Below are 20,849 nucleotides of genomic sequence, written 5' to 3'. Positions count from 1 at the left end.
AGATTTTTTTTTAAAGAAATTGTCTCATAGTATCTTTTTCTTTGCTCTGTATCCCGGCACTTGAGGATAGAACCAGCAGACTGGAAACTGCTGGTACTGAGGACATGATCCCAAGGAGGCCAGAGCCCATTCCTTCTACTTCTGTACATTACATGGATCGGGAATCCCTGCCAAGAAAAGGAGGGTCCACAGGCACCACCCCCTTCCCTAAGATCCCCAGCACGAACCCCATGTCTACAAAGTCACACTCACTCAGTCACCGCCCTCATAGTATCTTTAAGGAATTATTATTTGACATTTCACATACAGATCTACAATCCACCTTGAGCTGTTGTTTTTTCTTTTTTAAATCAACTATGTTAAGGAATAACCTACATATGATAACATGATCACATACAGAATGCATAGCTCAACGAATTTCAACAAATGTATATATCCATGTAACCATATCCCTAATCAAGACACAGAACATTTTACCACCAAGAAAATCACCTCAAACCCACTAGTGGGAATTCCCTGGCAGTACAGTGCTTAGACTCTATACTTTTACTGCCAAGGGCCCGAGTTTGATCCCTGGTCAGGGAACTAAGATTCCACAAATCACGCAGCATGGCCAAAAACAAAAACAATAAAAAACCCACTAGTAACCAATCTCCCATCCTACTCAGCTCAAAGCAACACTTAATTTTATAACTATGACTACAGATTAGTTTTGCCTACTATAAAATCATACAGCATATATTCCTTTATGTCAAGATTCATTCACAGCACATTTTTTATATTCATTCACGCTACTAAGTTCATTATAATACTATATTCCTTATATTCCTTTTATGGATAAGTTATATTCCATTGCATGAATATACCACAGTATGTTTATCCATTCAAGTATTATATGTGGGTTGTATTTAGTTTTGAGCTGTTATGAATAAAGCTGCTATGAACATTAATGTCTTTTTCTGAACAGATGTTTTTATCTTGCTTGTCTAAACAGCTACAAGTAGAATTGCTCCATCAAGTAGTTGCTGCTGCTGCTAAGTCGCGTCAGTCATCTCCAACTCTATGTGACCCCATAGATGGCAGCCCACCAGGCTCCTCCATCACTGGGATTCTCCAGGCAAGAACACTGGAGTGGGTTGCCATTTCCTTCTCCAAAGCATGAAAGTGAAAAGTGCAAGTGAAGTCTCATCGGTCATGTCCGACTCTTAGTGACCCCTTGGACTGCAGCCTACCAGGCTCCTCCGTCCATGGGATTTTCCAGGCAAGAGTACTGGAGTGGGTCGCCAGTGCCTTTTCCGTCAAGTAGGTAAGCGTATGTTTAAATTTATAAACTGCCAAAATGTTTCCCATGGAGATATACCATTTTATACAATAAGTCCTCCATATCCATGGGTTCCACATCAGTAGATTTAACCAACCACAGATCAAAAACCAAAAATGAGTCTGCCAGAATTCCCTGGTAGTACAGTGGATAAGAGTCCTCCTGGAAGACTTCCTGGTCCAGGAAGATTCCATGTGCTGCAGAGCAACTAAGTCCGTGCACCACAACTTCTGAGCTTGCACTCTAGAGCCTGTGAGCCTCAATTAACAAGTGCCCGTGCCGCAACTCCTGAGCCTATGTGCTGCAACTACTGAAGCCTGTGCATCTCGAGCCTGTGCTCCGCAACAAGAGGAGCCACTGCAATGAGGAGCCCACGCACTGCAATGTGGAGCAGCCCCAGCTCTCTGCAACTAGAGAAAGCCTGCATGTAGCAATGAAAATCTAGTGCAACCAAAAATAAAATAAATGTTTTAAAAATATCAATCTGCCTTTGGTGGAACCTGTGTACACTGAACCGGCAGATGCCAAAGGCCAACTGTACTCTGTTTTTCATAAGGGACTTGAACATCCATGGATTTTGGTATCCACATGGTTTCTGGAACCATTACCCTGCAGATATGGAGGGAGGATTATACTCCCACTAACAATTCATGAGAAATCCAGCTTATTTTCATTCTCACACCCATTTGGACACACGGAATTCTTAGCCTTTTAATTTCAGCTATTCCAGAGAAAGTAGGGGATATTCCACATGTGATTTTAGTGAGTATCTTCCTGCTGGTTCACTATGTTGAGCATCTTTTCACATTTTCGGTAGCATGTCTTCTTTTGTGAAGTGTCTGTTTTCAATCAAGTTTCTTTTTTAAAAAATTCTGAATAAAAGTCAGCTGTTAGATATTTTGAGAATATCTTCTCCCAGTATTTGCTTTGTTTATTTTCTAAATGTGGAAGATTTTAACTTTAATAAAATGCAATAAATCATCTTTTTTCTGTGATTAGAATTTTTGAGGTTCTTGTCTAGTAAATCTTTGCCTACCCTAAGGTCAATATTTTTTTCTTCTAGGTCTTCTTCTGCATAATCTTAGCTTTTATGTTTAGTCTATGATCCATGGTATACAGATCAAGTCTGACTTATTCACAGGATAAGTCTGTTAGAACATCACTGTTGAAAAGACTTTTTTTGCCACTGAATTATTTTTGTGCCCTTAGGAATATCAATTGACTATTTATGAGGGGGTCTATTCCAGGACTATATTCTACTCCACTGATCTATGTCTTTTCCCTGTGCCAACACTATACTCTCTTGATGACCATCATTTTAAAATCAGGTAGTAAAAGTCCTCCAATAAAAACAGTCATTATTCACAGACATGATCCTCCATGTAGAAAATCAGCTAGAATCTACAAAAAAAGCTACTAAAACTACTAAATGAGTTTAGCACAGTTGTAGGATAAAGTATCAAAATGTAAAAGCCAATAGTATTTTTATATACTTGCAAGAATTGTAATACCACTTACAGTAATATCCAAAAATGTGAAATATTTAAGATAAATCTGAAAAAGATCTGGAAAGTGAAAACCACAAACCACTATTGAGAGAAACTAACGAAAAACTAAATAAATAGAAGGATATAATGTTGATGAGTCTGAAGACTCAATTAATGAGATATCAATTCTCCCCGAATTGATCTATAGGCTCTGGGCAATCCAAATCAGAATGCCAGCAAGTGTTTTTGTAGAAACTGGCAAGCCAACACTAAAATTCAGATGGATATACAGTGAACCAAGAAGCCAAAATAACTTCTTACTATAAAGCTACAATATACAAAACAGCATGGTACTGGTGTAATAATAAACAAACAGATCAATGATACATATACAATATGGACTTTAGAAGCAAACCCACAATATGCAGGTAACTAATATTTGACAAAGGTGCAAAAAGCAATCCAATGGAGAAAGGACAGTCTTTTCAGCAAATGTGCCAGAATAACTGGGACATCCATATGCACAACATATATAAAAATTAACGCAAAATGGATCACAGACCTAAATGTAAAGCCTAAAACTATAAAACTTCCAAAAGAAAACACAGGAGAAAATCTTTGATAACTTTGGAAAAAGAATTCTTGGACCAAAAGCAAAATCTACAAAAGGGAAAAAAAAATGTACAAAGTGTATTTTTTGAAAGTTAAAAACTTCTATCATTCAAAGGGCTCTAAGAATATGAAAAGACTGATACAGGGAGAAAAATATTTACAAAGCATATACCTGATAAGACTTGTATTCAAAAATCTTTGAAGATTCAACAGTAAGAGAATACAAATAAACACATGAAAAGATTCTCAACATTATTAGTCATTAGTTCAGTTCAGTTCAGTTCAGTCCCTCAGTCGTGTCCGACTCTTTGCAATCCCATGAACCACAGCACACCAGGCCTCCTTGTCCATCACCAACTCCTAGAGTTCACCCAAACCCATGTCCATTTAGTCGGTGATGCCATCCAGCCATCTCATCCTCTGTCGTCCCCTTCTCCTCCTACCCTCAATCTTTCCCAGCATCAGGGTCTTTTCCAATGAGGCAGCTCTTCACAGCAGGTGGCCAAAGTACTGGAGTTTCAGCTTCAACATCAGTCCTTCCAATGAACACCCAGGACTGATCTCCTTTAGGATGGACAGGTTGGATCTCCTTGCAGTCCAAGGGATTCTCAAGAGTCTTCTCCAACACCACAGTTCAAAAGCATCAGTTCTTCGGCTCTCAGCTTTCTTCACAGTCCAACTCTCACATCCAGACATGACCACAGGAAAAACCATAGCCTTGACTAGAAGGACTTTTGTTGGCAAAGTAATGTCTCTGCTTTTTAATATGCTGTCTAGGTTGGTCATAACTTTCCTTCCAAGGAGTAAGCGTCTTTTAATTTCATGGCTGCAATCACCATCTGCAGTGATTTTAGAGCCCCAAAAAATAAAGTCTGCCACTGTTTCCCCATCTATTTGCCATGAAGTGATGGGACCAGGTGCCATGATCTTCATTTTCTGAATGTTGAGCTTTAAGCCAACTTTTCACTCTCCTCTTTCACTTTCATCAAGAGGCTCTTTAGTTCTTCACTTTCTGCCATAAGGGTGGTGTCATCTGCATATCTGAGGTTATTGATATTTCTCCCAGCAATCTTGATTCCAGCTTGTACTTCTTCCAGCCCAGCGTTTCTCATGATGTACTCTGCATATAAGTTAAATTAGCAAGGTGACAATATACAGCCTTAACGTACTCCTTTTCCTATTTGGAACCAGTCTGTTGTTCCATGTTCAGTTCTAACTGTTGTTTCCTGACCTGCATACAGGTTTCTCAAGAGGCAGGTCAGGTGGTCTGGTATTCCCATCTCTTTCAGAATTTTCCACAGTTTATTGTGATCCACATAGTCAAAGGCTTTCGAATAGTCAATAATGCAGAAATAGATGTTTTTTTTGGAACTCTCTTGCTTTTTCAATAATCCAGTGGATGTTGGCAATTTGATCTCTGGTTCCTCTGCCTTTTCTAAAACCAGCTTGAACATCTGGAAGTTCACGGGTCATGTATTGATGAAGACTGGCTTGGAGAATTTTAAGCATTACTTTACTGGTATGTGAGATGAGTGCAATTGTGTGGTAGTCTCAGCATTCTTTGGCATTGCCTTTCTTAGGGAAATACAAATTAAAACCACAATGAGATACCACTACATAACAACTAGAATTGCTAAAATTAAAAAGACTAACCCTACCAAATGTTGGCAAAGACTGAGAGAAACCAGAACATTCATACACTACTGGTAAGAATTAAAATGGGAAAACCACTTTGGAAAAGTTTGGCAGGTTCTTAAAAAGGAAGCACACACACCCTATGGTCCAGCCAACTCAAGCTTAAGTATTTACTTAAGAGTGAAAAAAAAAATTATTTTGTACAAAGAGCTGCAAGTGAATGGTCACAGTAGCTTTATTTGTAATAGCTAAGAACTGGAAACAACCCAAAAGTCTATTAAGAGGCAAACAGATAAACTGTGACATGTACAGTGAAATACTACTCTACAGTAAGAAAGAATAAATTATTGATATACGTAACTAACTGAATGAATCTTGGAATTACTATGCTGAGTGAAAAAGTGAAACAGAAAAGTATCAAGCAATTTAGACCAAAAAGAAAAAGCATTAATTGGACTTCATCATAACTAAAAACTTTTGTGCAAAGGATACTAACAAAAAAGTGAAAAGACAACCTACATAGTGAGAGAAAATATTTACAATTCATGTATCTGGTAAGGATTTAATATTCAGAATACATTGTTTAAAAAAACTTACAACTCAACAACAAAAACCCAACTCAAAATTGAGCAGAAAGACCTGAACAGACATTTCTCCAAAGAAGAAACACAAAGTTATCAATAGGACATGAAAAAAGACTCAACATCATTATTCATTAGGGAAATGCAAATCAAAACCTAATGAGATACCCACTAGAATGGTTATTTTTTAAAAAATCAGAAAATAACATGTGCTAACAAGAATGTGGAGTAATTGGGGCCTTTACACATTATTGGTAGGAATGTAAAATTGTACGGCTGCTGTAGAAAACAGTTTAATGATTCCCTTGACCTGGCAATTCCACTCCTAATTACACACCCAAAATAAGAGAGGGAGTCAAACGGACACTTGTATTCCAATGTTTATGCAGCATTATTCACAATAGCCAAAAGGTGAGAACAACTCAAGAGTCCATCAGAAGATGAAAGGATTAACAAAATTAAATGTTGCTGTTGTTCAGCTTCCCTGTTGTATCCAACTCTCTGGAACCCCATGGACTGCAGAATGCCAGGCCTCTCTGTCCCTCACCATCTCCCAAAGTTTGCCCAAGTTCATGTCCATTGCATCAGTGATACCATCCAGCCATCTCATTCTCTGATGCCCTCTTCTCCTCCTGCCCTCAATCTTTCCTAGCATCAGGGACTTTTCCAATGAGTCATCTGTCCACATCAGATGAACAAAACACTGGAACTTCAGCTTCAACATCAGTCCTTCCAACGAGTATTCAGGGTTGATTTCCCTTAAGATTGACTGGTTTGATTTCCATGCTGTCCAAGAGTTTTAGGAGTCTTCTCCAGCACCACAGTTCGAAGGTACCAATTCTTTGGTGCTTTACCTTTTTTACAGTCCAGCTCTCAGAACCATACATGACCACTGGGAAGACCATAGCCTTGACAAAACAGAATATCCAGCCATAAAAGGAATGAACTACTAAAACATGCTACAATGTGAATGAACCTTGAAAACATGCTGCGTGAAATAAGCCAGGTCACAAAAGGACAAATATGATTCCACTTACATATATAGAAAAGGTAAATTTGTAGAAAGAGAAAGCAGGTTAGAGGTTAATGGGGGTTGGGGGGTATGATGGAATGGGGAGATATCGATTAATGGGTACAGAGTTTCTGTTTGGAGTGATAAAAATATTTTGGAGAAAGAGAACAGCGATGATTTCAAAACACTATGAATGTACTTAAGGCCAATGAATTGTACACTTAAATTGGTTAAAATGACAAATTTTATGTCATATATATCTCACAGCACTTGAAAGTTTTTGTGTGTCATATAACTTACTATATAAATATCATTAAGTTCCAGCTAGTGTTCTATCCTTTTAGATACTAAATAAATAACCTGTATGACAGGTTCATCAAGGTAATCATCTATCATGAGGCTTCAACTAATCTTCTGGTTAGAATCAAACAGTTGAATTGCCTGACAGCTAAACACAAAAGCAAATGGAATTCCGAGCCACAGGGAAAGGCTCCACTGAAGGAATAGGCTATGGAACTCACTAGACTCTTCAATCCTGTTCATTCAAGGGTGGAGATGCCTATAGAATATTTGTAGCTAATCACGTCATGAATAATACCCATTTTACCATGAAAAATTATTTATCTTCATAATTGCAAAGTATGAATGATGGGTATACAGGTGTTCATTTTACTGACCTTTTTATATTTGTTTAAACATTACAAAAATTAAAAATTTAGAAAACATTTACAATATTCATTATGCTAGTCAACAAACCTCAGGCACCGATGATTGCAGAAATAACTGAAGGGCTTATAGGAGCCTCTGCAGAGAAAATTCTGATTACTGTCTTTCAAATGCTAAGTAACTACCCCATAGTATGTATTCCCTATTATTAATAGTACTTCAAATGTTAACTCGCCATACTTAAGAGTTTAGAATGAGACACATATGAACTTCTTTAAATTTGGAACCATGTCCCATTCATCCTTGATGTCTCCTCTACCACTTTAGTACTAGACATAGGGCCTGTATGCAGTAAGTTTAATTCCACAAACATTTACAGCGCACGAGAATCTATGTGTCAGGAACTGCTTTTAGAGGTAAGGATATAGCCCTGACCAAAAATGACATAAGGCTTTTTGTATGAGGCTTCTACTCTGTAAGAATGCGATTGAAATGAAAGATGTGATTGGACTAATCAATTTTTAGGAGGTCTTCCAACAAATATTCCCTGCAATACAAACTATACCTATTTTGGTGACCACTGCAGTCCCCATGTTTTGGGGGAGCTTCTCTCAATTCCACAGTAAAAGATAACCAATGCAATGGTGTCACGAACGCAGGGCTGGTGGGAAGAGAGCTGTTCAATGGCACTTTAAAAAAAAATCTGGATGTAACTGTTCTCATTAAAGTTACATGCTTATCAAAATTCCCCCAGCCAAAGGTAATGTTCCATACATCTGTCTCAGGCTAGAGAAGAATGTATTACTATTATTACTATTACTATTATGTAATACAGTCACACATAGAGTGTGCCCTTCCAGTGATGGCAAGGATGACAGTGAAAGTTCTCCTCTAAATGGACTAATAATGATGGGATTTTTCTAAAATATATCAGACCTTTCAAAGATTAAAATACACAAGTCTTTACCACCCCAGCCTCTCTAGCTGTGCAGGAAAACAACCAAGTTATGAGAGCATTTATCACATAATGCATGTGTTAGGCCTCACAAGTGTTGAAACAGGAAACACTAATGCTTGTTACAATGATGTTTTCAGTTTACCTGAAGCCTTGTTTTATTTTGTGAAGCAAACCATTCATCACTTTCATCTTCTGCCATTGCATCATCCAATAATTTGCTTCTCTCTGGATCCATCTTTTAGAGTTTTCAAAATGCTTCATCTACCACAAAGCAAATTTCATGTCCATCAGGGTCAGGCAGAATGATCACTTGCACTGTTGCTTTCCCTAGAGTGTCCAGACTCACAAGCGGAGTCAGAATCCCCCGGTTCTCCCATTTTATCAAGTCTTCTGACAACTCTAGAAAGAGTCCATTATTAGTCCATTTAGTTGGGGCAAGAAAAGGCAATTTGTCCAAAAGCTGCTGCAAGATCACTGCCTCCTGGATGTCCTATAGCTCCAGCTTACACTGGTTATCAGCAGAGCCCAGCAAAGTCCTCTGCTTCTTTTCATCTTTTTCATAAACTTTCATTCCTACTAAATTATACCAGTAGCCAAAGGACTTCTCAAGATCAAACTCTGGTGGAGTTACTTTTAATATAGGATCTGTCTGCGGTGGACTGCGGTTCTGCAAACAGAATTTATATCCTCCAGGGGGCTTTGGTTTCAAAAATACCTCCTGCAACCTCACTGAGTGGCCACTCCAGCTTCCTGGCATTGCTGACGGCCTGGTTAGAAGAGTGAAAAAGTTGGCTTAAAACTCAACATTCAGAAAAATAAGATCAAGGCATCAGGTCCCATCACTTCATGGCAAATAGATAGGGGAACAGTGGAAAGTGAGAGACTTTATTTTTTGGGGCTCCAGAATCACTGCAGATGGTGACTGCAGCCATGAAATTAAAAGACGCTTACTCCTTGGAAGGAAAGTTATGACCAACCTAGACAGCATATTAAAAAGCAGAGACATTACTTTGCCAACGAAGGTCCAAATAGTCAAAGCTATGGTTTTTCCAGTAGTCATGTATGGATATGAGAGTTGGACTATAAAGAAAGCTGAGCACCGAAGAACTGATGCTTTTGAACTGTGGTGTTGGAGAAGATTCTTGAGAGTCCCTCGGACTGCAAGGAGATCCAATCAGTCCATCCTAAAGGAGATCAGTTGTGAATATTCATTTCAAGGACTGATGCTAAAGCTGAAACTCCAATACTCTGGCCACCAGATGTGAAGAACTGACTCATCAGGAAAGACCCTGATGGTGGGAAAGATTGAAGCCTGGAGAAGGGGACGACAGAGGATAAGATGGTTGTATGGCATCACCGACTCAATGGACATGAGTCTGAGTAAACTCCAGGAGTTGGTGATGGACAGGGAGGCTTGGGATGCTGCAGTCCATGGGGCTGCAAAGAGTCATACACGGCAGAGCGACTCAACTGAACTGACCAGAAGCGAGTGTGATAATCATGAAGTCATTGCCAAGTTTTCAGTCTCCGATGCCCTAATTGTAAGTCAGCTTCGGGTCCAAATCCATCCATTGTTTTACTTCATTTCCCATCATTAAGGTCTTTATTCCCAGGACATCATGATAGAAATGCCATTAGGAAATGGTTTTCCACTTGGAACATGAAGTGCAGAACCCTGCAAGTCACCATGACCTCCGACAGTACCCACCTCTCACACATACAGTGTCACACCACCCACAGATGATGCCAGCACAGTAGTCCCAGTGGCACTTTAAAAATTAGAGGCTTGTGCTTCCATAATTGTCTCATTTTCTTATCTAAATTGGTAAAATGGTCTACCACCCAATGATAGTAGACTACAGAAATAATTTGTGAGAGTTGTAGGAACTTCTGGCTTCGTGGTGCTTCTGTAATCTTTCCCCTGTGCTCATTCACTTCAGTAGGATCACACTGTAGCCTGCCAGGGTCCTCTGTCCATGGGATCCTCCACACAAGAATACTGGAGTGGGTTGCCATGCCCTCCTCCAGGGGAACCTCCCAACACAGGGATAACAAAATTCCTTCCCCAATCTGAGCACATTCTAATATTCTCCTTCTGCTTAAAACAACATGAAATGTCAGGAAACTTATCTTTAATGGAACATATCTATAAAAGCACAGAAAAAAATAGCATGCCACTAGTAAACAAGATCACAAATATGCAGAAGATGGATCTAGTTTTCGCACTTAAAGGTGTGAAATTGATAAATAAGCAATTCACAAAAGAAAAAAAAGAAATGGCCAGTAAGCACAAGATGCTCCTCCTCTCTAGTAGTCCAGGAAATGTAAATGAAAACAATGAGATATTTTATTCAGGAGATAGCAAAACATTAAAAATAGTGAAAAGGGACTCTCTTTTACTGTTGATGAGAAAGTTAGGTTGCAAAAGTCTTTTTAATATCCACCAAAATACAAAGTGTATATACCACTTGACCGACACTTTCACGTCTAGGAATCTAACTTAACATTTGCTCAGATATATTCATACATGTTTAGTGCAACATCTCTTCAAAATTGGGGAAAATGGGAAACAATTTAAATGACCAGTGGTTAAATGAATTAACCCCTCATCCACACCATGAAATATCATTCAATATGAAAAAAGTACCTACATGAAAGCACTTGCTTCCCATCCACACATACAAAAAAAAACATACCGTCAGGAAAAAAAAAACTGGCTACAGAATAGATCATATTTTTCCTCAAAACTCCTAGGTTCTTTGAAGTCTTTACCATCAGACTGTAATACTCACAACCCTTCTCTGTGGTAGTCACCTACTTTGCCTGCCAACTCCCCTTATTCACAGAAAACCTCAGCACCAAAGTTTCTGCCCAGGTACTCCAATGATCATTTCTGAAGATTTCAATAGCAGTATTTTCTCTCAGGTTCTTCACTTCCTTCTAGATAAATCTTTCCTTCCATCCTATTTCATACCTCCTCCCATAATCATACCCCAAACTGTCATGTTCAATAACTAAAACTACCTCTCAGCATCACGTTTAAGCCTCTCACATTTAGATCACCACTTCTAGGTTTCCAACTTTACTAATATGCTAGGCACCCTACTTTCATAATTCTTTATCACCATCAAAACTTCCACTCCACCAACTCTACCACTGTCACTGTCCACTGTGTCCCTCATGTTCTCAATTCCTTCCTCAAACAACCTTCTTAAAGTAACCACAGCCCAAAATTGCAACTTCCTTGTACACACCTTCAGGTCCACTGCGTCATTCTGTCTGTCATACTTCTTAGCCTACTTTCTAATCCTGGTTAAACCCAACCCATTGCTTACTCCGTGTTCTAATTGGTCTTATTTCCATTTTTGTCCCATGAGGCAGAGATAGCTAGCTGCCTACCCAGTATTCATTTTTTCATTTCTTACTAAAAGAATCCTAATTTTACTGAGGAAGCTAATGTACCCAACTAAAACACTATGTTTCCCAACTTTCCTGACAGCCACAGGGAGTCTGTGACACTAAACTACAAAATATAGGTGAAGTCGCTGGGTGGGGCTTTGGAGAAAGCTCTTTAAAAGACCCAAATTCAGCTGATATATGCCCTTCTGCCTTACCTTCTGTCTAGGTGGAATTCTAGAGAAGGATCAACCATCTCACACCACAAGGAGACAGGCACACTAAAAGATGTCTAAACAGAAAAACAAAAGGACCCTGAACCTCTGATGTCCTAGAGCTGCCATATCAGTCCTGGACAGTTTACCTCCAGCTTTTTTGTTACTTGAAAAAATAAAACTCTTAATTTATTTGAGTCATTATGTTGGGGTCTCTACTGCTCTGCTTAGTTGCTCAGTCATGTCTTACTCTTTGTGACCCCATGGACTGCAGGCTTCTCTGTCCATGGGATTCTCCAAGCAAGAATACTGGAGTGGGTTGCCATTTCTTCCTCCAGGGAATCTTCCTAACCCAGGGATTGAACCCAGGTCTCCTGCACTGCAGGTGAATTCTTTACCAGCTGAGCCACCAGGAAAGCCCAAGCATACTGGAGTCTCTACTATTGATAGTAAATACAATTCCTAATTCCTAGGCCCATTATAGTTTATTCCCCACAAGGCAAACAGAGACCTTTTAAAAGTATGAAAGTGAAAGTCACTCAGTCATGTCCAACTATTTGTCACCCCATGGACTGGTCCACAGGATTCTCCAGGCCAGAATACTGGAATGGATAGCCTTTCCCTTCTCCAAGGTATCTTCCCAACTGAGGGATCGAACCCAGGTCTCCACCATTGCAGATGGCTGCTTTACCAGCTGAGCCACAAGGGAAGCCCAAGGATACTGGAGTGGGTAGTCTATCCCTTCTCCAGTGGATCTTTCTGTCCCAGGAATCAAAATGGGGTCTCCTGCATTGCAGACAGATATAAGTCAGATCATATTACTGGCTTCCCATCACACTTAAAATAAACTTAGGGTCCTTACCAGGCAACTAGGCCTTCTCTGATATGGCCCTCCTCTCTCTTGCAACTCACATCAAACCAAATCCCCATACTAAACTTCCATCCCCAACTTGTACACTCAGTTCCAGCCAAGGTGTTCCTTTAACAAGGAAAACCTGTTTCCATCTCAGGGCCTGTGTGTGTGCTGTTCCCTTTGCTGGGAATGCTCTCTCCTCACAACTTTACTTGGCTTGCTCCCTCACCCCTTCTAGGTAGCAACTCAAATGTTGCCTTCTCTGACATTTTCCCAGATCCCTGTATTAAAAACAGTCATTTTATGGCTCAAGTTTCCCTTCCACTCCCCTGTAACTCTTCCTACCTTGCCTTATTAATATATATTAAATACGTTTTTGCTTATTTACTGTTCATCTTTCCCACTAGAATGGAATCTCCCTGACAGCAAGAACCTTGGGTGTCTTTTTCAGCATCATATCCCTAGTACCTGGCACACAGTAAGGACATAATAAATATTTGCTGAATAAATGAATATGCATCATGATCTCATTTATACTGAAAAAGACTAAAGCATATGTGAGCGTGTGTAAGTACATTAAAAATCTAGAATATACACTAAACTGTTGAAGCTGGTTATCTCTGGGGAAGAGAGTGGAAAATAAAAAAAAGAAGAACTTTCACAGTTTGCTCTGCATATTTTTGCATAAAAAAGACAAAATCAGCTATAACACATGGCAAGAAAATAGAAATATAAACCTATTTATAGAATCATAAAATTTAGACACTCATAGTAACCTCAGTAAGCATAACACTATACCATGGGTAGAAGGATCTACGATTAGCAAGCAAACATCTTTTAAAAGACCTAGAATCAGGGGAATAAAACTTCCTGATAACTTTTTTATAGCCTTTATAAAGGTTTTTACTGTCATTTAAACAAAATAATAAAGTATACTAAGCCAAGTGTACTGTACATCAAATTAGTAATGAGTTGTATAGAATTAATTTCCATCACTTAGTCAGTAAAACTTTTAAATATCTCCCTTCCCTAGGGATTCAACTAGATAATTATATATTTGTTCTGTTTCAGAAAATATGCATTCTAAAAAACATCTTTTTTATCAAGTTCTCCATCCAAATGGCTAGTATCTTAATTTTTTTACTTTATGGAGACATTTTTTACATGTTATATAATTCATCCATTTCAAATATATAATTCAATGATTTTTAGTAAATTTACCAAGTTGTGGAACATACCATAAATCAGTTTTAGAAACCTTTGTCGCTGCAATAAAATCATTCATGCCCATTTACTGTTAACCCCCATTCCCACCTCTACTCAATCAACCATTAATCTACTGTCTGTATACTTTTGTCTATTCTAGACATTTTCTATAAATAGAAATATACAATATGTGGTTTCTTTCATCTGATTTCTTTCATTTAGCATCTTTTCGAGGTTCATCTATCTGGTAGCACGTGTCAGTGTTCCATTCCTTTTCATGGCCGAATAGTATTCCACTGTATGGATATGCCACAATAGTGGCATATCTGCTATAATCTGGTTCTATGACTTGGATTTCCATTTTCCAGATAACACAATGGGTGAAGGATAACTTGGGTACTTGGGGAAGTGGGGCAGGGAGAATCTATGGTTAAATTTATTCAACACAATGACAGAGGTGAGTGTTTTTCAATTCCAATCTAGTTTATACAGAATGAGATTGTCATGGCTTCACTCAACAACATTATGCTATCAGTCACTTTTAAAACTATTTTTTCGGTCCCTCCCTCCTAACAGGAACAAAAGGAAAGTTCCCCAAGGTTTCTCTCTACTAAGGTTTATAAAAAATCTCTACACTTACTATGCCTTCTGCTTTACTTCTTTTTTCTACCTCCGAGTCCTTATTTTCTCATTATATTCAAGCTGATAGCTTTAAAATTTCCATATTCTTCAAATTTCTAAAAAGTTACATTAAAACTAAATACCTGCATATTCTGGAATTTTATTTAAGAGAAATCTGTGGTTCTCTTCATGTAGCCCGTGAGAACAGTTTCTTTCAATGTAGAAAAAAGCTTTGTAACTGATTTAAAATGAAAAACAAAAAACTCACAACTCTAATATAAAAGGAGCAAGTGGATCTGTGTCAACATTTGACACTCTCGTTTAATGGAAAAGATCAAATACATAGTAATTAAGCACAGTCTTTTTCCTTTTCTCTTTCTCTGCAACATGACCTCTCATTCAGTCTAAAATGCCACAATAATGTTATTGTCTTGCCTCTGCTTTATGATGATGTCCGTTTCAGATTAAGTGGATTATCTGTCTTTATAAAATATTAAACATCTACATGTAGAATGATTATCTAATCATTATGATCTTAGATAAGGGATGGTGGTTCAGGGAGAGGGCTGGGGAAGGATAATACAAATATTATACTTCTTATAACCAGACTTTTTGAAGTCTTAATTTTCCAAATGATTCCCAGACTATTAGCTTGAAACACCAAAAATAAGATGATGTGGACCCAGCTAAAAGCTTTGCCAATGGTAAATGTTCTCTAACTGGAAAATTATTCCACTACCTCTTTATCAGTCTAAGTTACAATTCTTACGGAACACACGTAATTAGAGTAACCTTATAAGATAATGAAAAATAATATAAGCTATTTGTATTAAAGGTTAAATGTTAGCTTTTAACTAATATTTAAATGCCAAGAACACCTCTCCTGGTGACCAGTTATTGTGGCAGGTGTATGATAGGCTCTGTGAGCTACATTTTGATCTGTTTGCTATAATGCAGACAGGTTCTACGTTATCAATTTTAAAATTCCCTATTAAATCTAAACTTCCACTGCTGCTGCTAAGTCGCTTCAGTCGTGTCCAACCCTGTGCGACTCCACAGACAGCAGCCCACCAGGCTCCCCCGTCCCTGGGATTCTCCAGGCAAGAACACTGGAGTGGGTTGCCATTTCCTTCTCCAATGCTTAAGAGTGAAAAGTGAAAATGAAGTCACTCAGTCATGTCTTGACTCTTCGCGACCCCATGGACTACACCTACCAGGCTCCTCCGTCCATGGGATTTTCCAGGCTAAGTACTCTGTAATGTCATTATTCCAATTTACTTTAAGAAAATGAATGGCATAATAATATGTATACTATACCTTTCTCAGGCTTTCATATTCCTCACGAAATTCCCCAGGCTTGCTTAATTTGATTGGTGCTCTGAATATAAACTCTGGAGAAATGAGAAAAGAAAACACTTTTTAACAGAACTTTCTAGGAAGGAACCAAGATCTTGTCCTACATCATAAATCACATAAAAATTGTGGTCATCTTCCCACAGTTTGAATATTCATTCACTCATTTAACCAATATTAAAGGGTATAAACCAGACACAGTCCTAAGCACTGGGGAGAAGCACTGAACAAATAAAGTCCTTGCTATCATGGAGCTTACTGTGGAGGGAAACAGAAAATAAACACACAAGTGTATGTGTATAATACTGCTGATGGTACTAAGGGCTATGAAGGAAAATAAAAAAGTAACATGGTAAAAGACCTCAAGGAAAACTATATTTAAAGTTCTTCGTTCAGGACTTCCCTGTCAGTCCAGTAAGTAAGACTCCATGCTTCCACTGAAGGAGGCGCAGGTTTGACTCCTGACCCAGAAACTGAGATCCCGCACGCTGCACCACTGGCACGGCCAACAATTATTTACTTAATTTTTTAAAAAAAGTTCTCAGTTAAATATTACCGAGTGACATTTTAAATAAGCTAAAATTTTACTCATACTGTTTCTTTCTACTTCAACACTGCCAACAGATTACAACCCATAAATATTTTCAGTATATACCCTGATTTTTTTTTTTTATCCTCAAAGCCTTCAGCAGTTTTGATCAGCCTATAGAATAAAGTCAAAATTCTTCAATGTCACTGAAGGTCTTCCAGAGACTGGTCACAACTTCATCTTTCTAAAGCACTGTCTCTCAACTCTTGACTACCTAATTACAATATACATGCCACATATTTCTAAACCTTTTATGTTGCTTTCTCAGCTGAAATTTTGTGTTCTTCTCTTCTCTGTATATAGTTTTAAATCTGAGATTCCAGGCCCACAAGAGGCACACACTACACATCGGTTATATAAAAAATAAAAATCCAACTTAGGAACAAATAAAAGTCCTAAATTCTATAAAAAGGAAGGAGAAAACACACACTTCAGTCTTCTTAAATGTACATGACACTTCTATACACCCCCATGTATATGTTTAGTGACTTAAACATGGTATTTAAGACTTACTAATAACTCTACATCCATTCAGGTTGATAATATTTGTTGTAGAAAAGTGGGCTCCTCAAAAAGGTGACTTTCATCCTTTTTCAGTTGTCTCAACTACTTAGAAAGACTCATTTACATCAGAGAAATGTGGAAGATTCTTAGACAGAAACACTGGACCTAATGCAGATGCAGAAAACAGGAACTTAAAGTTGTACCAAACAGGAGAGAATCATTAGACCCAGGGCTTGGGAGGAAAACATTCCATCACCTTCATCCACTTAAAAAATAAACTCCTGATGACTATTTTAATCATATCTCTTAAGAACATTTCTAATTATAGGCAAATAGTATTTAAAAGCAGATGCTGTAAAAGAGCAGTGGAAGAGGGAAGAGAAAAGCAAAACCCTTAAGGCAAAAAAAGGAAAATACTTTTAACCCATTTATGAAGAACTTATTCCTGAACAATACTTCATATACATTTTCTCAGTGAATCTGCACAGAAACTTTGTAAAGCAGGTATTATAACCATTTTACAATAAGGAAAATGAGGGGTTAATGACTTCCCCAAGACCACAGAACTAGTATATGGCAAAATTAAGAGAAAAAGAATTAAGGTATAAAGACAGAAACTACATAATGATGAAAAAGTGAACTCATCAAGAAGATACAATAATTATGAACTTGTATGAACCTACCACAGAACAAAACAATAAGACTATAAGAGAAACTAATAAATCCAAAATTACAGTAAAAAATGTTAACATATCCCAATTAAAAACAGATCAGGCAGAGCAAAGGTAATAAAAATACAGAAAAATTGAACAATAAAATTAACAAACTTGATTATGTATTTATGAATTCAATGAACAAAATATATATTCCTTAAAGCAACAAGGAACAATTAAAAATACAGTAGGTCTCAAAGAAGTTATAAAAACTTTCAAAGAATTCATATTATATAGACTTTGCTCTTGGATCTTAACTGCCATTTTCCGAGCCAAGTTCTGTAGTTACATGGCTGATAACTTTAGCTTACCCAATATTCTTTCTCAATAAATTCCTTTTCTGCCAGAGTAGATTTCTACTGATAACCACCACTGGGAGGGGTGTTTGCGGGGGAATGGATTCATGTATATTTATGGCTGAGTCCCCTTGCTGTCCACCTGAAACTACCACAACATTGTTAATTAGCTCCAATATAAGTGGTTTAGTCGCTAAGTCATGTCCAACTCTTGCGACCCCAAGAACTGTAGCCCACCAGGCTCCTCCATTCATGGGATTTTTCCAGGCAAGAATCCTGGAGTGAGTTGCCATTTCCTTCTCCAGGGGATCTTCCCGACTCAGGAACCAAACTCTAGTCTCCTGCACTGCAGGCAGATTTTTACCGACTGAGCTACTAGGGAAGCCAATATAAAATAAAAAGTTAAAAAAAAACAACTAACAACTATTGGCTGATTCTATTTTTCACATGGTACTATGAGATGATTCAGAAGCAAAACTCAAAACTCATTAAGGAAAAAAAAGAGAGAGAAGACAAATTACTCCCAAGAATAAAAATGAGGACCAAATTAGAGGTATGAAGTGAGTTTAAATCTCCAGTAACTATTAAAACAACGTTACAATGAGTGATCTTGCATATGAATTGTTTTGCATGTCTACAAGTATATCCATAGATTAAGTTGCTGGGATCAGAACTGCTAGATCAAAGAATATGTGCTTCTGTAATTCTGGCAGACAATACCAAATCCCCCTTCATAAAACCTGTACACACTTATAGTCCCACCAGTGATGCATGAGACTGCAATTTCCTCACATCTTTGCCAGCACAATGAGTGCTGAAATTGTTTAGCTTTCCCAATCTAATTGGTGAAATTCTGCATCTTATGCGCTTAATGAATAAAACTGAGTACTTTTCATATATTTGAGTAATTTACATTTCCTTTGATATGAAAAGTATATACATTTCCTGTACTCTTGTTGGAGTTAACTTCTTCCAGATTTGTTAAAGCTCTATGTAAGAAAAACTACCCTTGTGTCACATGAATAGCAATACTTTTCTTAGTTTATCAGCTGTCTTGACTTTGCTTACAGTGGTGATTTTTGTGTAGTTGTATTAATCAAACTTCTCCTTTATGACTTCTGCATTTTACATCATATTTGGAAAGACCTTCCTCAGGCCAAAATATAGTAACAAATTCTATCACAGTTTCTTCTGGTACAAAGTGTAGACTCTTCTCATATCTACTTTTAAAAATTCTAAATCTATATTTTTATTTGGAAGCAACATAAGGAGCATAATCTTATTCAGGCTTTTAATAAGTCTACTATCCAACACAAGGGACCAAAAATACTTTAGTGACAGACTAGTAAAAATGATTATAATTTTTACTTACTGTTAAAGAATTTGTTTTCTTTAAAATAATTCTTGATGGCGTTTAGAAGAAAATGTCCAAAGAGCCTAACATCTTTATTATATAGTGTAAATAATACAAAATTAAAAGCCTGATCCCAAACTTAGAAGCTTCCAGAGTCTCAAATAAGTCAGTCTTAACTTCCTCTTCTAAAAATCAGGAAAAATATCAACTATGACAGCCAAGTGTGAGGATCAAATGAATACAATGAAAGTGAAAACACTCTGAAAACTATTTTCAGACAGTGGAGTGGCATACAGTAGAATCTAATAACTATAAAACTGCCTCTGGTATTGACGAGATTAAGAAATGGTAGTTTGGTCTGGTTTATTTGCAAGTACAACTAAGGAGAAATGAAGATAATTACCCAACTGCTTTGATACATTTATTATATGAAAAGTTAAATTCACTTTGGGATACTTACTAAGAAATCTCAAAGTTCATATATTAGTCCACGTAAGAACTCGACATACTGACTGAAACTACTATGCCTTGACTCATTTGAGGGTAAAAGGTAGGATTAATTTCTCCTCACTAAAATTAGTACTGATATAGATTAGCTTACTGTTGGATTAAGATTAATGAATCTTGATACTTTAAAAATAAAAAAGGCTAAACAGTCACTTTTTGCAACTTCTCCCAATAGGACTGTGCTGCATTAACTGGCATCATGCCCAAAAGTTCAAAAAAATTACACAGTCAACAAAGTAATTCTTGAATACAAAAACAATTAAGCATAAAAGGTCATGAACTGGTCCAATGTGACATTAACTTAAATATTTAAGCCTTTTCCTATTTTAATAATACCCTCTAGAAATGTCAACAAGGCAAAAATAATTTTTTTTCTTCCCTACTGGCTTACAAAAAGAACATATTAGGTTCTGACACCTGCTCTGTCAATTAAATGAGAGTATCTAGATATATCAAAGATTCTCTTTGCCTTGGTCTCATCTATCAAATGGAAATTAAAATACTGGACAAATCTACTTCACAGGAATCCAGAAGGCCACATTCAGTAGTAGCAGTAATCAGTGAAGAATCCCTCGAACAGAAGCAGCTAACATTTAATAAGAGCACCACATGCTAACTGCTACACAAACACACACACACACAATGCCGAAAAGACAACAATAGCAGCATAACTGCCTGTCTTAAGGCTTGAGTACAGGGTTAGCCCTTAACTGGTGGCTAGGAAGATTTGGGGAGAGTTCTCAGGCACCCTGATTAGGTACAGGCTCACTGTGACCTAAACTGTCTGTATAAACTATGTAGTTATGCTGAATAACTTTTTTCCTGATGGGATTCTGGAATTCTGGACCATGTTAGGCAGACAGTCCCTATATGATCGGCCCCTAATAAAAACTTTGGGCAATAAGCCTCTCAGAAGCTTCCCTGGTTCGCACCATTTAACACATGCAGTCACAACTTGTTGCTGGGGGAA

At 37.6% G+C, this 20,849-nt stretch overlaps 1 protein-coding gene, 1 non-coding gene and 1 pseudogene across 2 annotated transcripts in view; all 3 read right to left on the bottom strand.

The window, feature by feature from the left end:
- The window catches only part of RNF169 (ring finger protein 169), a 91,924-nt gene that overhangs the window by 42,480 nt on the left and 28,595 nt on the right, over positions 1–20,849 (bottom strand). Inside the window, exon 2 of the mRNA XM_055423675.2 lies at positions 15,881–15,954. Coding sequence (XP_055279650.1) covers positions 15,881–15,954 — 74 coding nt within the window. The remainder of the gene's footprint in view (positions 1–15,880; positions 15,955–20,849) is intronic.
- Positions 47–184, bottom strand: LOC129554976 (small nucleolar RNA SNORA57). Its single transcript, XR_008685693.2, has one exon. It is a non-coding gene; the product is annotated as a small nucleolar RNA SNORA57 (small nucleolar RNA).
- Positions 5,589–11,454, bottom strand: LOC148775623 (glyoxalase domain-containing protein 4 pseudogene; annotated as a pseudogene).

Source organism: Moschus berezovskii, chromosome 14 (assembly GCF_049115385.1).
Source record: "Moschus berezovskii isolate FMDL1 chromosome 14, NW_MosBer_1.0, whole genome shotgun sequence".
Classification (NCBI taxonomy): Eukaryota; Metazoa; Chordata; class Mammalia; order Artiodactyla; family Moschidae; genus Moschus; species Moschus berezovskii.
The sequence above is the reverse complement of the archived record's forward strand: the minus strand, read 5'-3'. Positions and strand labels throughout refer to the sequence as shown.